A 15,271-nucleotide genomic window follows, 5' to 3' on the forward strand; every position below is an offset into this window, starting at 1 on the left:
AGAATGTTTAGGAGGAATAAGACTGCAAGGATGATTTCACTGAACTGATGGTGAGGTGGAGAAGTTAATGGTGTTTAGGTCTTGAAGGTGGAGTGGACAGATGATTTGTTCTGGATAGAGGTGTTAGGGATGGGTTATATTCTTTCCTGAATAGGTTGGTTTTCAGAGAACATTTAAAGTGAGAGTAAGTAGGAGAGAGTCTGATAGAATGGGGTAGGAGATTCCAGAAAATGGGTAAAATCCTGAATGCGAGAAGGGGTCATAATGGTATATGTGAGACAAAAAGTCTCCAGTCAGCGCATCACAAGGGAATGGGTTAGTATTTAGTGGTGTCTTGCTTGTGTAAAGGATGAGCTGGAGAGAAGATTTGCAGGTGAAGGCAGGATTGGTGAGTGACTGGAAATGGTGGGCGAAGGAGAGAGTGGAGTCAAATGTGACACCAACACTGTTGGGTAGATTGAGGAGTTCTCAACAGTGATGGAGATATCAGACAGGGGAATAACCAGAAGGTGAGCCTGGAAGATGTTGAGCTTCAGGTAGTTTGAATCCCCAGAGTGATATAAATTAGAAGAGAGGGAAAGAGGACAAAATAGGAAAGGTAAACGTGCCATCAGCATAGAGGTGTTACTGGAAACAAAAATAAGACATTAGTTGTCTGGTACTTTATAAAAGAGGGGCAAACAAGAGTTCAAATGGACGTAATGTGCTTCAGTGGTGGTTATAAGTCAATAACAGCTGTGGCTGATTTTTACCTCCATGTTTGCTTATAGGGAAACTCGAAATATCTGTGCAAACCTCCAGATGTTTATGAAGCTTGTACATCCCTGGCAGGAAATCCAACTCACTGACCTGTCAAGCTTGAGTTAATGTAAGCAAATACCCTTTTTGGAATTCACGTTCCCATCATCCGCAGTATTTGTAGGACCTACGGAATGGACACTTTCTGAAACGTTCTCCAAAAATATTACGTAATCGCCACATTTTGGACCATAAAACCATGAAATGAGAAACTGTCAACAATTTTGTGTGGGGCACTATTTTGATGCTTTGAGGTGATTAGCATCCAGTTGCTAGTTAATAAACAAGACTGTTAATGTTAAATGGTTTTTTTTTTAGATCACCTGTCTAATAAATTTATAGGCTTGTTAGGGAAAAAAAAATTAGACATTTTAGTGCCATCACTAATAATGGAACTGGAAATATTTCCTTAAAAATGGCGGAGCCAAGTAGCTCTACAGATTGTTTAACACAAAAACGCTCTGCTGAGTAATGATTATTGTGGTCACGTGAGATACCGCAGCGTCATTATGGAAACACCAGAAGAATTATTATTATTATTGCAAAAAATAATACATTGTAAGAGTTATGCTGTCCCTGACAGAAACAGGTTGTGTCATAAATAACAGTACAACAATAGAAGATTTCTACTTGAACAGCCAGCTCTTCTATCCATATCACAATCATCTAATTTTCCCAGGCATCGACCGGTCATCTGACACATCAGGCAAATGCCCGGCGGGCCGCTGGCTGACAGCGCCAAACACTCACTCGATTTGCTGCTCCAGCAGTGCCAGCAGCTGGATATGCCTGGCCACACGATATGTGAGCATTAGAACATAGCATGCTACAGCCCATATCCAGCTGTTGGCCAAGCTTACGTCCTCAGGCCTTAAAGTACCGCTCATTAAACCGTATCAGAGGATGATGGCTCCAGCTTTTCTTTATTTTCTTTCTTGTTCCTAAAACGAACTTATTTATAATATAAATATCACACACCTATGACCTCTCAGGAAATAGGGCCGAAGGGCACCATGGACTCCCTTGGCTAGTTCTCAAGGTTATCCCCAATTTCTTGAGTAACATTTTCATTAGGTGAAACATTTCGCAATAGGCTACATTTCACATATAAAATATAAATATTTCATAAAATGTAATATATATGTTTACAGTTATAATATATAATAATATAATATAATATGTGTCTCATTAATTTAATCGTAAGGGACATATTTGGCTAATGAGCATTAATGATAATATAGTAATAATAATTCCTTATTTTTCAAGTGCTTCCCCAATAACACTACAATTACCATCTATAACATAATTATTTCCTTTTCAAATATTAGTTTAGGAGTCTCGGTGGATTGCTCAGGTCTGAAAAGTTTAAACTTTTTTTTTTTGTATTTTGGCTGAATCCTTAGAATGGAATTAGGAGGGGGGGGGACAGTTTGGGATAGTAGGACAACCTCCCATAAAAAAGAAAGGGGGGGGTGTGAATGACAGACCCACCCATCCTATTTCTGCTCTCTTCTCACTTCTTCTGTACTCTTCAGATTTCTTCAGACCATCTAGAAGCCTGAAGCTCTTTCTCTTCTGGTCCCGAGGTATGAAACTACATTTTTCATTTACGCTCTCAAAAACTCTGCACGCTATATTTTTAGCCCCGTTACTTTCTAACAACTTCCAGAATGTTTCCATTTGTACTTACTAACACACAACTTTTGGATTATTTCGCTTAGCTTCACAAAGAAATACAAAAAAATAGAATTTATTGAGAATTAGTTTTAGAAAGTAAACCTCAATCAAAAAAGGGAATAAACATTTATTCATATTGTTACTTTTACCTAGAAAAATCAACATTGGTACATGTAGCAGAAAGTTATATTCAGCTATATACATATTACATCAATGCTTTCGGAATATTTTAATTGTGAAAAATTGATGATAAAAAGCTATAAGTCTTGAAATAATTTTTTTCCAATTATGTTTAAAATTACATTTTATTCAATAGTGTCAGCTCTTTTGGGCAAAACATTTTTTGTCTATATATATATATATATATATATATATATAATTATATATTATATATATATATATATATATATATATATATATATAAAAGAGGTTATTACGGGGTTTATAGGTCTCCAGGATTTGTGGTTAGTCACTTAGAAGTACCCCATGGTATATAATATGAGTGTGTGACCAGCTGGAAACACAGAGGATGGAATTTCAACAATCCACTTGTAAACACACTTATCCGGACTTACACCCCAATTCTATTCATTGTCTTTATGTTAAACCTTTTTATTGTAAGAACATTCTGATCTTTTAATATCCCTGGATAAACATTTTAGTGTTTCTTTTTTTTTTCAAAGCTAGCCAAAGTTCTTTGAAATTGTTTTGTTGTAAACATATAATGTTATGAGTTATAGTTTTAAAATTTGTTTTTTTTTCACACTTTTTTCACAATTTGTTATTTATTCACTATTGGGGGGGAGGGGTCTGTTTATAATACACCAGGTGCAGATACTCCATAGTGTAATAACCTGCCCACTTTGACAATTTAACTTGTTTGTTATATTCGACATATCATATCACTTTGGATAATAAAAAAAATGAATATAGAGCCAAGAAGAAACTTAAGATAAATAGAACTGACACAGCTCCATCACTTTTGGGATATTATAGAAATAATGGGACTTTATATATTTATATAATAATAATAAAAATAATAATATATTCCTAGAATGGTTACCCAGTAGAGTTGGCAGATGGAGATGTAATTTAGTAACTCAATAAAGGACAGTACATATATATATATATATATATATATATATATATATATATATACACACTAAAATGATATGTTTATCATTACATGACTTTCTATATGTGAAAGGTTGATATAGGTTGTATAGCATTTACTACTCCGGTGATGCACAGTTAAATCAGTGACCCTAATAACAAGCGTGATAACTTAATTGTATCACAGGACACAAGATTGTGACAGCATCAAGATGTAAAACTTGACATAAGTCTGTTTGCCAGCGTATTGAAGCCCCCCTCCCCAACAAAAGGAATGGGGCTGGAGCATCCATTGTCTGCCACATAGGCAAAAAGTGGGGGATGGGTGGGACTGACGAAAAGAAAGGAGGGGTGGGGTGATGTTATGTGGGAGAGAAATAACTTTTTTCAAAGAGACTGAGTTCTGAGTCTGCTCCTCCCTGCCTGGCTCCCTTCTCGCATTACTCAGGCCCAGAGGAATGCTTGTTTCTATGGCAACGCAGGCAGGTCCTCACTTCTGGACGCTGTTCACAGCCTGTCTGCACCAAGGCCTGATGATGTTCAGGACAAGTCTGACAGGAGAGATTACTGTTTCAAATGTATGTTTCCCAAGTATCCAAAGCTAGGCCGGGAAATCCTATTTCCATATTATGAGTTTTACACTTTTTTTTTTCTCCAGAATTTAGGTTTTTTGCATGTTATTGCAATAACAAAGATACAATGATAACCCAAGACAGGAAACTCAACCGTAATACTTCCTAAACAGTTTGACAAAAGCATTTTTTATCATAGTATTCATAGAACAAATATATTGCATTCACATTAGGCAGGCCAACTTCAAGGTAGGACATGAGGTTCTGTTGACCCCACCACCTCTTACCTTACCCATCACCTCTTCTTGAATTTCTCCAGGTATACAGTGCAGCCGTTTAGAGCATATCTGACAGTTTTCCCAAATCTTCTTATATTTTACAGTTTTTTTAATACTAAATAAAGGAGAAGAGGGATACTTTCAAGACAGTAAATTGAGACATAGGTCTCAGCTTTCATTTGGTCAACCGTTAAATTCCATATATCCAAAACAATTACACGAGTTACATGAAACTGTCCCTGAAAAGACCCTTATGAGAACTATTTGCATTGCTGATTGATTCTTTTTAGGTATAATTATGTTTCAATCTGATGTATTATGAGGGAGAACATTTTCTTGCCTTCCTAAATGTCTGGGAGCAAGATTCTAATGAGACAAAAAAAAAGGATTGCAAACCGGCAGTAAGGTTTATTACTGTCTGTAACAGAGTTAAAACAAAACATGCCCTACAGTCATGGAAACTATTTACGAATAAGTAACAAGAGATGGAATGTGCATGTCTGTGCTTGTTACAGTGTGCCTATGATGTGTGTTACGGTTGAGATCAGCTGCCACGAAGGCAGGTTGTGCTCTGTTTGCTACAGTGTGTGTCACCAAACCAGACAAGAACATGGATGAACCTTAGTTGTTCACTACTTGAGGGACATCTCAACAATTGAAGGTCCATGTGTTGCCCAGGTCTGTTTTAAAAGATCACCGGGGCGCACCCAACCTAGGAGTTTGGGTTCTAAGATTTTATATTAGATTGTCATAACTTTAGTCATTCATATTCTTTGCGCGTAAGTGCGTAGTCTCTTTAATCTGAAGAAAGGGCCTCATTAATGCGTGACTCTACATTGCTGGTTCACAGCAATGTACAATAAATCTCTAAAGACTTTTTCCTTTCTTTGAATAATGTCTGAATATGTCAGTTTTTATGTTAAGATCAGACACATCATGTAGGTATGTTTTACTAGCATCATAGCTGCCAACATTAAGCTTTGTAAAAGTTGGATGCTTGCTGATGTGGCTTCAATTGGAGCATGTTAGCCAGTCATACATGCGCATAGTATACCAGACATTGAGCTGGGGAAAGACATTGATGGAAAGTTAACCCAACATGTAGAGTAGAGATATGAGTCCCTGATGGGTTCTGACTGACTAGGGGTATATTTACTAACACGGAGGAGCACTGACTATGTAGCATTAAGTGGAGCGACTTGTGGAAGGTCTCAATGGAACCTTGACTTACTGGGCCTGACAGTAAAACCAACCCATGAGTTTCTCTTTTCAGGATGTTACTCCTTTATAATAGTTACTTAATACAGGGGAACAAAATTGTCATAATTCATAGCCTACACCAATGTTACTGCCATTTTTTCTGGTACACCAATTAAATTCCATGAGTAAATGAAGACCACTTGATTGGTAATATCCCGAATTACTAGACTGTTGAAGTGGAATTTAAAACTCATCATGGAGACGGTATTTGGAATTATGTTGAATAATATTCCCAAAGGCTCCCTGATGATCTCATTTGGAAACTTTCCTGGTATGTCAAAACTCAGCTCAGTTGATTCGTAGGAAGTTCTTGATTTGGCCAACTCAAAATGTACCAGGTCTTTGAAAAAATAAATTTCCCGACAGAAACCATTTTAACAGTTGTACTGGAATACACAAGATCCAAATAGACCCACATTCTTTAAGTCCATTTAGTATATGTAAATAGGTTGATCACTTCATTTTTCCTCCTCAATTCCTCCTACTATTCTGCAGTGCCACGTGGTGAATATTCTCATATGGGTGTGGAAGGACTAGTTTGCATGAGTAATGTTTTTCAGATAGAGCAGATGTGCATGCACATTTTTGTAATTGTTGAAAATTCTTGCAGGAATAGATGGTCTCAAAAATCCAAATTCAGACTTTGGCACCTGGCTATATGACTGGGAAGCATATGGAAATAACATTTAAATAACTTTTTATTTTACCTCAACAAGGTGCTTGTCTACTTTTCCGTAACTACTGAGCAAACTTTACAACCACATGCCCCTTATTTTCCATTTTTTTATGTAACACTATTGAGAATTGCTTGACAAATTCGCAGACTAGATGGTCCAAATGGTCCATCTCTGCTGTTCTGTTTCTTATCTTGGATAGAAGCACACCTTTTGATCAATGTCCAATAGACTATGACATCAGTTGGTCACCTTAGTCATTGTGGAACTGCCATGTCATCATGCAAGATGTAGTTTACAGCTTATGGGTTGCCGGAACATGCCTATCCCCCTGACCACCTTAGACAATTTCACATGAGGACGGTCATTGGGCCAAAAATAAACTTACTGCTTCTTCACTCACAAAACCACTGGTGCACAGCTGGGGAGGTTTGATAAACAGTTTGTGCTGTTTTACAGTAACACAATGACATTGCTAATAGAAATCTCACAATTTAAAGAGTTAACAGATAATTCAGTTCTGTAAAATGTAAAATGTTATGCTGATCATCATCATTAATTTTGTTAATGGGTGTTCAGAGAAGCCAGCATGATTGTAAAGTGTAGATGAATCAGTCCAAAAGCAGTGCTGTCGGACATGGCAGACACATCACAGATGATCACATGTAGTCCCATGTAGTCTGAATTCTAAGCAAGATCTTCAGACAAAAAAATATAATTATATAATTTTTATAATAAAATAAAATTATACTCACAAGCCACACATACTTTTTTGTTGATTTTACTTAAATACATGAAAAAAGCTAAAATTTCCATGAAGCACAAAACATGATGGACAGGATATAGTGTGGGTTTTCCGCTTCAGTTAATTTTGGAAATAGATTTATTTGTATTAGCGCCTAATACGAGCCAAATAATGTGAATATTCCTGGATGGACCTAGGTGTGAGTAAGCAAAGCACATGCATCTGTCCATTGAAAAGTTAATAAAAGTTAATAATATCGGATGCAAAGAAGGTATGGCTTTTTCGTTTTATATAACGAATGAGTTAATTGGTTCACTTGCTTCTTTTTCTTCTACAATGTATTTCTATGTGTATAAGGTTACAAAATGTAAATATTTCCAGACATTGACTATGACTAGAAATAAGCCTCTTTTCATAAGCCTAGTTTACTCTTCCGAAATAAACTTGTTTTTTCCCTTTTTCGTTGAGATCAGAAGGAACTTAGGTTTGTGTTTTGCAGCTGGACAAAATCCCCTTTCCAACCAAAACACGTATGGTTTATGAATGCCTATGTGTCTTAAGGGAATAAATAGGTGACTGGGTGCAATCACATGATAGAAAATAAGTGGAGGTCAGTTAAAGTAAGAAATGTCTACATTATATAAAGGAAAGAAGCTCTCAGATACTCTCAACAAGACAAAAGTTGGCTAGATAGGATTCTTGAGGTAGGAACTCAAACAGTCTAGGAAGAACCTCAAGCTGTGTCTAGGAAGTATCTCTAACTTTGTCTAGGTTGACTCTCAAACCAGGACTGAAAATGCTGTTGAAACCTGATTAGGTTTGACTATTTAGGCTCCCAATACAATCAAGGAGGCAAACAAACTGCAACTTGTATGAACTCAAGGAATGACTCCTTGGGCATTTAAATCTGAACTTGGTGGACTCACAATGCAGGTTCTGGACCTTGGTACACAGCAGCTGCTCTCAATTCTGTTTCTGGTACATGTTTGCAATTACAAATTAGAACAGACTTGCTAATTAACTCTCATGTTTCACAAAGTAACAGTGAACTACATTAGAATATTGTAAAAGAGCTCATCTAAGGGATAGGGTGTTAATAGAACTATTCACTGACATAGTTGCAATGTTCTTTCATGGCCACATTGGCCATCAGAACCTGATACAGAGCATTCTGTTTCTGTGCTCTGGCATCTACAATACGATGAGCTCTTCCATTGTGAATAGTTCTGCTGCCTATTGTATATCATTTTGTACAGTCACTACAAAACAAGGACATGGTTGTTGAAGTTAGGAACCTCTGAGTATAATTCAAACTACACCTTCAACATGTTGCATACATTTCAAGAGCTTTGAGGAGTCAGGTTTTGCTGTAACACTTTCCTGCTCTTAGTCAACAAAGTTTAATGCTCTGATCTAAAAATGATTGGATAATCTTGTTTATTTCCGTCTTCTGACCATAGAGGAATGTATTCCCAGTTTATATGTATTTACTGCTGGGAATCTTCCAAACCAAATAGGGAGCCCAAGCCTCCATGAAGCAAGGATTAAATAGGAAAGGCTACACAGTATAGTCAGAAGTAGCTGTAATTTTCCACCCAGACTCTCATCAAAGCAGAAAGTGTTCCAGTGACCTCAACGCAGACACTGTCCACAGACAGAACGCATGGCTCTACCTAATAAGATGAAAGCCAGGGAACTGGCTGGACATGCTCATCAACAGGGTGTATCAGGCAGCAGACCAAGACAAATTCCGTCTGGAAAGTCAATCACAGTTATACATATATTCACTTACCAAGAGAAGAGAAAAATACTAAAATCTCCTGCTACAGAGCCTGTATAGAGCAAAGTGAATCTCCCAGTAAATAGGCACATTATATCATTTTTCTATAGAATATAACAAAAAAGTAGATATAAGACATCAGTTAAGTGCATCCATCAGTAAAATGGATCTCATTTATCTAGCTGATACTCCTATAGGACATGGACCAATATTCACTAAGGAAGATATAGATTCACATTAAGTTGGGACCTAAAAGGTCTTGAAAGCTTATTGTCAAGAATAAGACCGTGGTTACTATTAAATGATGTGATACATGTTTATTGGTAATCTGTAGCCTCCCTATAGTGTAGAGTTAAACAAACACATGGAGAGTGTAGACCACATGGAAATGTTTCTAATTGCCTTGGTACCGGAATTTAACCTTTTCTGTGTGGCACAAAATAAAGAATACAAAAAATACCTATAAGAAAAATACTCTATAAGATATTTCTCCTTTGATTAATATATTTATTGTATCTTGGAACTTATCAGTTGTAGTAGCTTGATGGTTGTCAATCTTATGAAAGCCCTAATTAGACCAGTATCACTAATATCCTTGTGTCACGATAAAAAGTCCTAACTGGGATCAATAATCCACAAATGAATATAGAAAATAAAGCCTAGGAATCAGTCCATTCACTAACAAATATCACTATCGTTTCCATACCCTGCTGTTGTGTTTTTTATCTTCTTGTCATTCCCAAGTGTTTACATACTGTTTTGCCCTTTTCCGTAGGTCCGGCAACAGAATGAGAGTCTGGGTCTTCTTCGTCCTGTGCCTGGCTGGCAAAGCACTAGCTGCTCCTGTGAGTGTTTTTTTTTCTTGCATTATACAAAGTGTAGCTCTGTTTTTCTCTGTCGATTAGTTACGTGGAATTCTCTGTTCAAACAGCAGCAGGATGCTCTGCCAGAAGAGGAAGAGGTCATAGAAGATGTTGTGACAGAGGTAAGACTTTACCGATCTCTTCTCATACCAACAGTAATCTACTCAAGAACTTTGACTCATTGGTGTTCTTTATGTTGACAGGAAACTGTGGGAGCAAATCCCGTACAAGTGGAGGTTGGGGAGTTTGATGAAGCAATCAATGAAGAGGAGGAGGAAGAGGAAGCTGTTCCTGAGAGTATGTGCTGCTGAATTCCATGTATTTAAACAAATCTCACACTATAAAAAATAACAAAAATGTGTACTGAAATGGTATTCTGCAAAATTATAAGAGATAGTGATGCATTCATTTTATAAGGCATAAAAACACTTTTTTGGACCATTGGAAATATCACCTGCAGATGGATTTGCAGGCAAATGTATAGATCAAAAGGGAAAACAATTTTCTCCCCATTTGTAACATAAATGAATAATACAAGGTGCTTTTTAGGGGGCCGCCTATCTATGAGCCTTTAAGAAAGGGAAGTGGAAAGGCCTGGCCAAGTCACATTCATTTTTTGTTATATTGTTAGAATAAATTGTAAATTAAAGGGTACAAATATTGTAAGCTTGCGAGCAGGGCTCTCTCCACCAAATGTATCGGTTTGTCTTAGTCTGTCAATTCTTGTCTTGTCATATCCCTTGAATTTATGTATTGTATTAAGCGCTGCGTAAACTGTTGGCGCTATATAAATAAAGGATAATAATAATAATAATAAATATTAAATTCCTTATTCTGTTAATGTGCTCAGAATACCATTTGTTGATGATAAAATCCAAAACCTTTTTTTTCCTATACAGTACTGATAACACAATTTTGAATTTGCCATGTGGAAATAGAGGTTCAACTGAAAACAAATATATAATTCTTAGACCATATGGTATGATATGGCATTTTTAAGACCAGAATGAGAAACCACAGTACCCCGTACATTTGGTCTCTGGAGCAGCTGCATATTTCACTCAATGGTCAGCCTAGCTCTACTTGACCTATTCTACATGCAATTAAATATGTATGCAAAACTAAAGCACTCCTTGCATTTGGGAGCTTCATAACAATTGAACTGCACAGTTGACCAAAACCCTGCTTCATTGTTCCTAGATCCTTGTTTGAACCATCACTGCAAGCACGGCAAGGTCTGTGAAGTTGATGAGAACAACACCCCAGTTTGCGTGTGCCAGGACCCCTCCACCTGCCCTGCCAGTGTCGGAGAGTTTGAGAAGGTAAGGAATGGTTTGTGTGAAAGAATGAAGGTGCCAGACTGACCAGAAATTTCAATTGATTTCAACGTATGTTGTGCATCTTGGTCATACAGTTTCCAAAACATAAATAATAAGGGAATAACTCTTTGAACAATGTCATTATCCCCAGACAGAAGACAGCAAGGAGAATGAAACCACTCCTGTCCAGGCGAAATGTTAAAGCACATGTTACAGATATTAGGATCCTGATCATTGTGCTTCAAATATATGTACAGTAATGAAAGCCAAACGCTTAAAATGCTTTCCACCAGCCCCAGCCTTAATAACCCACAAACACTTTGAATCAAAATTCTCCCAATCTCCATTGATGGTATGAAGGTATACTCATTCTATTTTTTTTCTCAGGTCTGTGGCACTGACAACAAGACCTATGATTCTTCTTGCCACTTCTTTGCTACCAAATGTACCCTGGAGGGAACCAAAAAGGGCCACAAGCTGCATCTGGATTACATTGGACCATGCAAATGTGAGTCATAGTCATAATGTCTCAGTTATTGGAATTTATAATTACCGTGATAGAAAGTGTTAAAAAGAACTTCCATTCTCAAAGAAATATCTCGTTCCTCTAAAAAGTAGTTTGTGGGATAATCATTAATTTCACCCGGCGAACACAACTGGTGTAAAAGCCCCAAAATTACTAGAAGTTTTCCATAAAGTGGTTTTCAATGGAACTCAATGAGGTCTGAAATAACACAAAATGCTCATTAGTGAATAAACTAGGATAGAAACATGGCTAACACAGGCTTTAGTGCAACAGAGAACCTAAAGGAGTAAACTGCAAGGACTGCTGGCATTGCCTGCAAAGTATTCCATGATCCTATCCGTTATTATATGGCTCAGTGGGTGGAATAAAAGAATTTCTGTTTAACAATGAACGCTCTGTGAGTGAGCCTTATAGACACTCAGCCGTGGAGGAGCAAACACCTGTTTTTGCAACGCAGTCTTTGATTTAGTGTGCAAATCAAGCGAGATGCCTTTATATCTGTCAAGACTTCTGCTAATTTATTAATTTCTACATAAAGTGAATAAAACCTGAATTATAAATGTGCTGCTCTGTGAAGAATAACAAACTCCAGCACCCCAAGATGTTTTTTTCTTACCGGCATGTTCAATCCCAAACTAGCTAATGCAAAGAGTGTAAGGTGCTTTATTGGAGTATAGGCAGGGTATATGGAGTTTATTCAGCCCCGTATCCGCTGTCTGCAGGAAAAAGTACAATTTAAACTCACTGACGTCAACCAGGGATAGGCAACGTTTCTGTACAAGGACACCGCTGTCTGTGGAAAGTCTTGAGAAGGTCTATAGAACATCATTAAATTGTCCACCCACAGTAAATGTCCACCACTTTCTCATTGTTATTCATAGAGATCAAAAGTGTCTTTTCTATTAATGACAATCTAGAATAATTGTGATCTGCTTTTTAAGGGCCAAAAGCCTTCTAAGGGTTAATTGAACATATAAAGCATCTCAGGATATATTTCTTCATTCTTACTTTTTGTTCTATGCAGTCATCCCTCCCTGCATGGACTCTGAGCTGAACGAATTCCCTCTGCGTATGCGCGATTGGCTCAAGAATGTCCTGGTCAGTCTCTATGAACGCGATGAGAACAACAACCTGCTTAATGAGAAGCAGAAACTGAGGGTGAGTAACCAGATCCATTTTTAGAATATAGTCCCCTGACTGTGATTTCTATACCAGAAGCATCAGTTAAAACCCAGTGGTAGCCCAAGGAAAACAAGTTAATTCTGTAGTTCTAGATAAGAAGAGTTACAGGGTTCCAGGATGACTCTTCTCACTCTTCCACAGGTGAAGAAAATCCACGAAAACGAGAAGCGCTTGGAAGCTGGAGATCACTCCATGGAACTGCTGGCCCGTGACTTTGAGAAGAACTACAACATGTACATCTTCCCCGTACACTGGCAATTCGGACAGCTGGACCAGCACCCCATCGATGGGTATGTAACCTATTCAGATCAGTAATTCTAACGCAGAACATGCCATGCAACATACAACAAAGCGGTAAGGTCCCAATCCAACCCTGAGTCATTATATTGCTTGTGGAGAGACTCAATTCTGGTCATAAGGCAAGCAAGACTGATGGACCGCTGTATGATTTTATAAATGAACAGTCATGTGACCGCAACTACACCTGAGATATATTCTGACAATGATTGAGGGGATTTTTCATACAACTTTCAGCTTCCTCACAAATTTCAACTGCCCAAGTGTATCATGAGCATGTTCCAGATTCCATATTTATGTCACATGTGTACTGAGCTCATTCTTTTGGTTTTATGTCTATAGGTACCTGTCCCACACTGAGCTGTCCCCTCTTCGTGCCCCTCTGATCCCCATGGAGCATTGCACCACCCGCTTCTTTGAGGAGTGCGACCTCGATAACGACAAATACATTGCATTGGATGAATGGGGCAAGTGCTTTGGCATCAAGGACCGTAAGTATTTGGCAAAGCCAAATTGCCAGCATCTTAAATCAACTTATACAGATCCATGGGGGATTGCATGCTCCTTGCTCTTGCTTTATATATATGAAGAAATGGATAAATGGATAAATCTGTTCATTAAAATTAAAAGTTCTAGATTAAAAAACACATTAAAGGTTAAGAAAAACATTGTATAGTTCCACCTCTCTCCGCATTTGTAAGAGTTGGGTTTGGAGAAGTGAGAGAACTTTAGGACAGCAAATTGATAGGTAACATTACTTAGGCTGCACTCACACTCTTTAGCTTCCCTGAGATGAAAACTTTAAACTAAGTATACCCTAGACAGTCTCAGTTTTTTTTTCTGATAAATAAACTGACTTAAATAAAATGAATAGACATGAATATCATTTGGTTCACACTTCTCTGTTGAGGTTCCTTCCACAATTTCAAAACTTACAAGCGTTTTTCTTTTTACAGAGGACGTTGACCAAGATATGATCGTCTAAGCAACACAAGGATTTCTGTCTCGTACAGTTTTTATTTCTGTAATATTATTTTGTATCTCCTCTTTCACATCTTAGTTTTTAATATTTGTCTCTCGGGAGTTGGAGCGGCAAAAAAAAAAAAAAAGGTGCTAACTTAGAACAACAGATTCTTTTAATGGTGCTAAGACCAACACAAACAACATTTGTTAGCTAATGGAGGAGATGACTGTGTCACCACTAGCTCTGAAATCCATTGTCTGACCTGTTTATTCATACTTTTTTTTTTCTTTCTTTTCTAAATGTCCAATTCCCTAGTTCCAACCTATTTTTTTTATTCTTTCTGGACAAAAAAAAAAGATAAATAGATTGGCTTATAGCTGTAATCTAAAGGCAGAGACTTTTGTTGTTGCTTGTCGTTGTCTATGTTGATGGCTACCCCTCAAAATGGAGTGTTAAAGCAGGACTTTAACCCCTTCTCTGCTGGAGTAGCCCACCAAGAGTTGCAGAGACACTCTAGCAATGAAGGGGTTAACCCCTGACCGGCATGCAGGGGTTAAGTGGGTGGCGGGATCTAGAATGGACCAGTGGTATGGGCTCCCTCCGACATCCTTGGTGTATATGTTGGGGGGTTCTGCTTGACCCAAGTGCAGTATTGGTTACCCCCCCCCCAAAAAAAAATGGCTGCGCACAACTCCATACAAAGAATAAAAGACTGAAAATCTTCCACGTTTTTATTCACTGCACTTGTTCTGTCGCTTGGATAAAATAGAATTCAAAAAGATATAAATATTTTGGTACACTAGGAATTCTTTAAAAAAAAACAACAGCCCATAAGGTAACCTGGTAAATTTTTTATATATGAAAAAATACATTGATTATGGGCTTTTATTATTCATTGGAGACTCCAATCCCAATACAAGAACTGGAGGTTTACTTGGTCTTCAGGGTTTTCCATTTTCCTAATGCAAGGACAAGTGTTTCTTTTATTAGTGTAGATCTTAAAGACAAACGATGAGTGATCCACATTTCCTAACGTGTGGAGATCTAGAAAGCATGCACTGTCCGAGATACAAGGGCTGCTGAGGTTGAGAAACTCTGTTTCCATCAACCAATTAAGTAAGGGTATAGTTTTCATATTGTCTTCATAAGGGGATAAATACCGTATTGGCTCGGATATAGGCCGCCCCCGTATATAGGCCGCACCCTAAAAGTTTGGTGCTTTT

At 37.6% G+C, this 15,271-nt stretch overlaps 1 protein-coding gene across 2 annotated transcripts; it reads left to right on the top strand.

Moving 5' to 3' along the window:
- The first annotated feature begins 9,685 nt into the window (after positions 1 to 9,685).
- On the top strand, positions 9,686 to 14,069 carry LOC149287322 (SPARC). 2 transcript variants are annotated; one of them, XM_089493064.1, is made up of 9 exons: positions 9,686 to 9,742; positions 9,829 to 9,882; positions 9,964 to 10,057; positions 10,961 to 11,082; positions 11,467 to 11,587; positions 12,630 to 12,763; positions 12,929 to 13,077; positions 13,427 to 13,575; positions 14,041 to 14,069. In XM_089493064.1, exons 1-9 carry the CDS (start codon positions 9,686 to 9,688, stop codon positions 14,067 to 14,069), a joined length of 909 nt encoding a protein of 302 aa, XP_089349190.1. The 2 variants fall into 2 exon arrangements, with proteins under 2 accessions (XP_089349190.1, XP_089349191.1); XM_089493065.1 differs by having other exon boundaries at positions 9,832 to 9,882.
- Positions 14,070 to 15,271: the final 1,202 nt, after the last annotated feature.

This window comes from Sceloporus occidentalis, unplaced genomic scaffold, assembly GCF_023333645.1.
Source record: "Sceloporus occidentalis isolate IW3139 unplaced genomic scaffold, rSceOcc1.0.p SCAF_62, whole genome shotgun sequence".
Classification (NCBI taxonomy): Eukaryota; Metazoa; Chordata; class Lepidosauria; order Squamata; family Phrynosomatidae; genus Sceloporus; species Sceloporus occidentalis.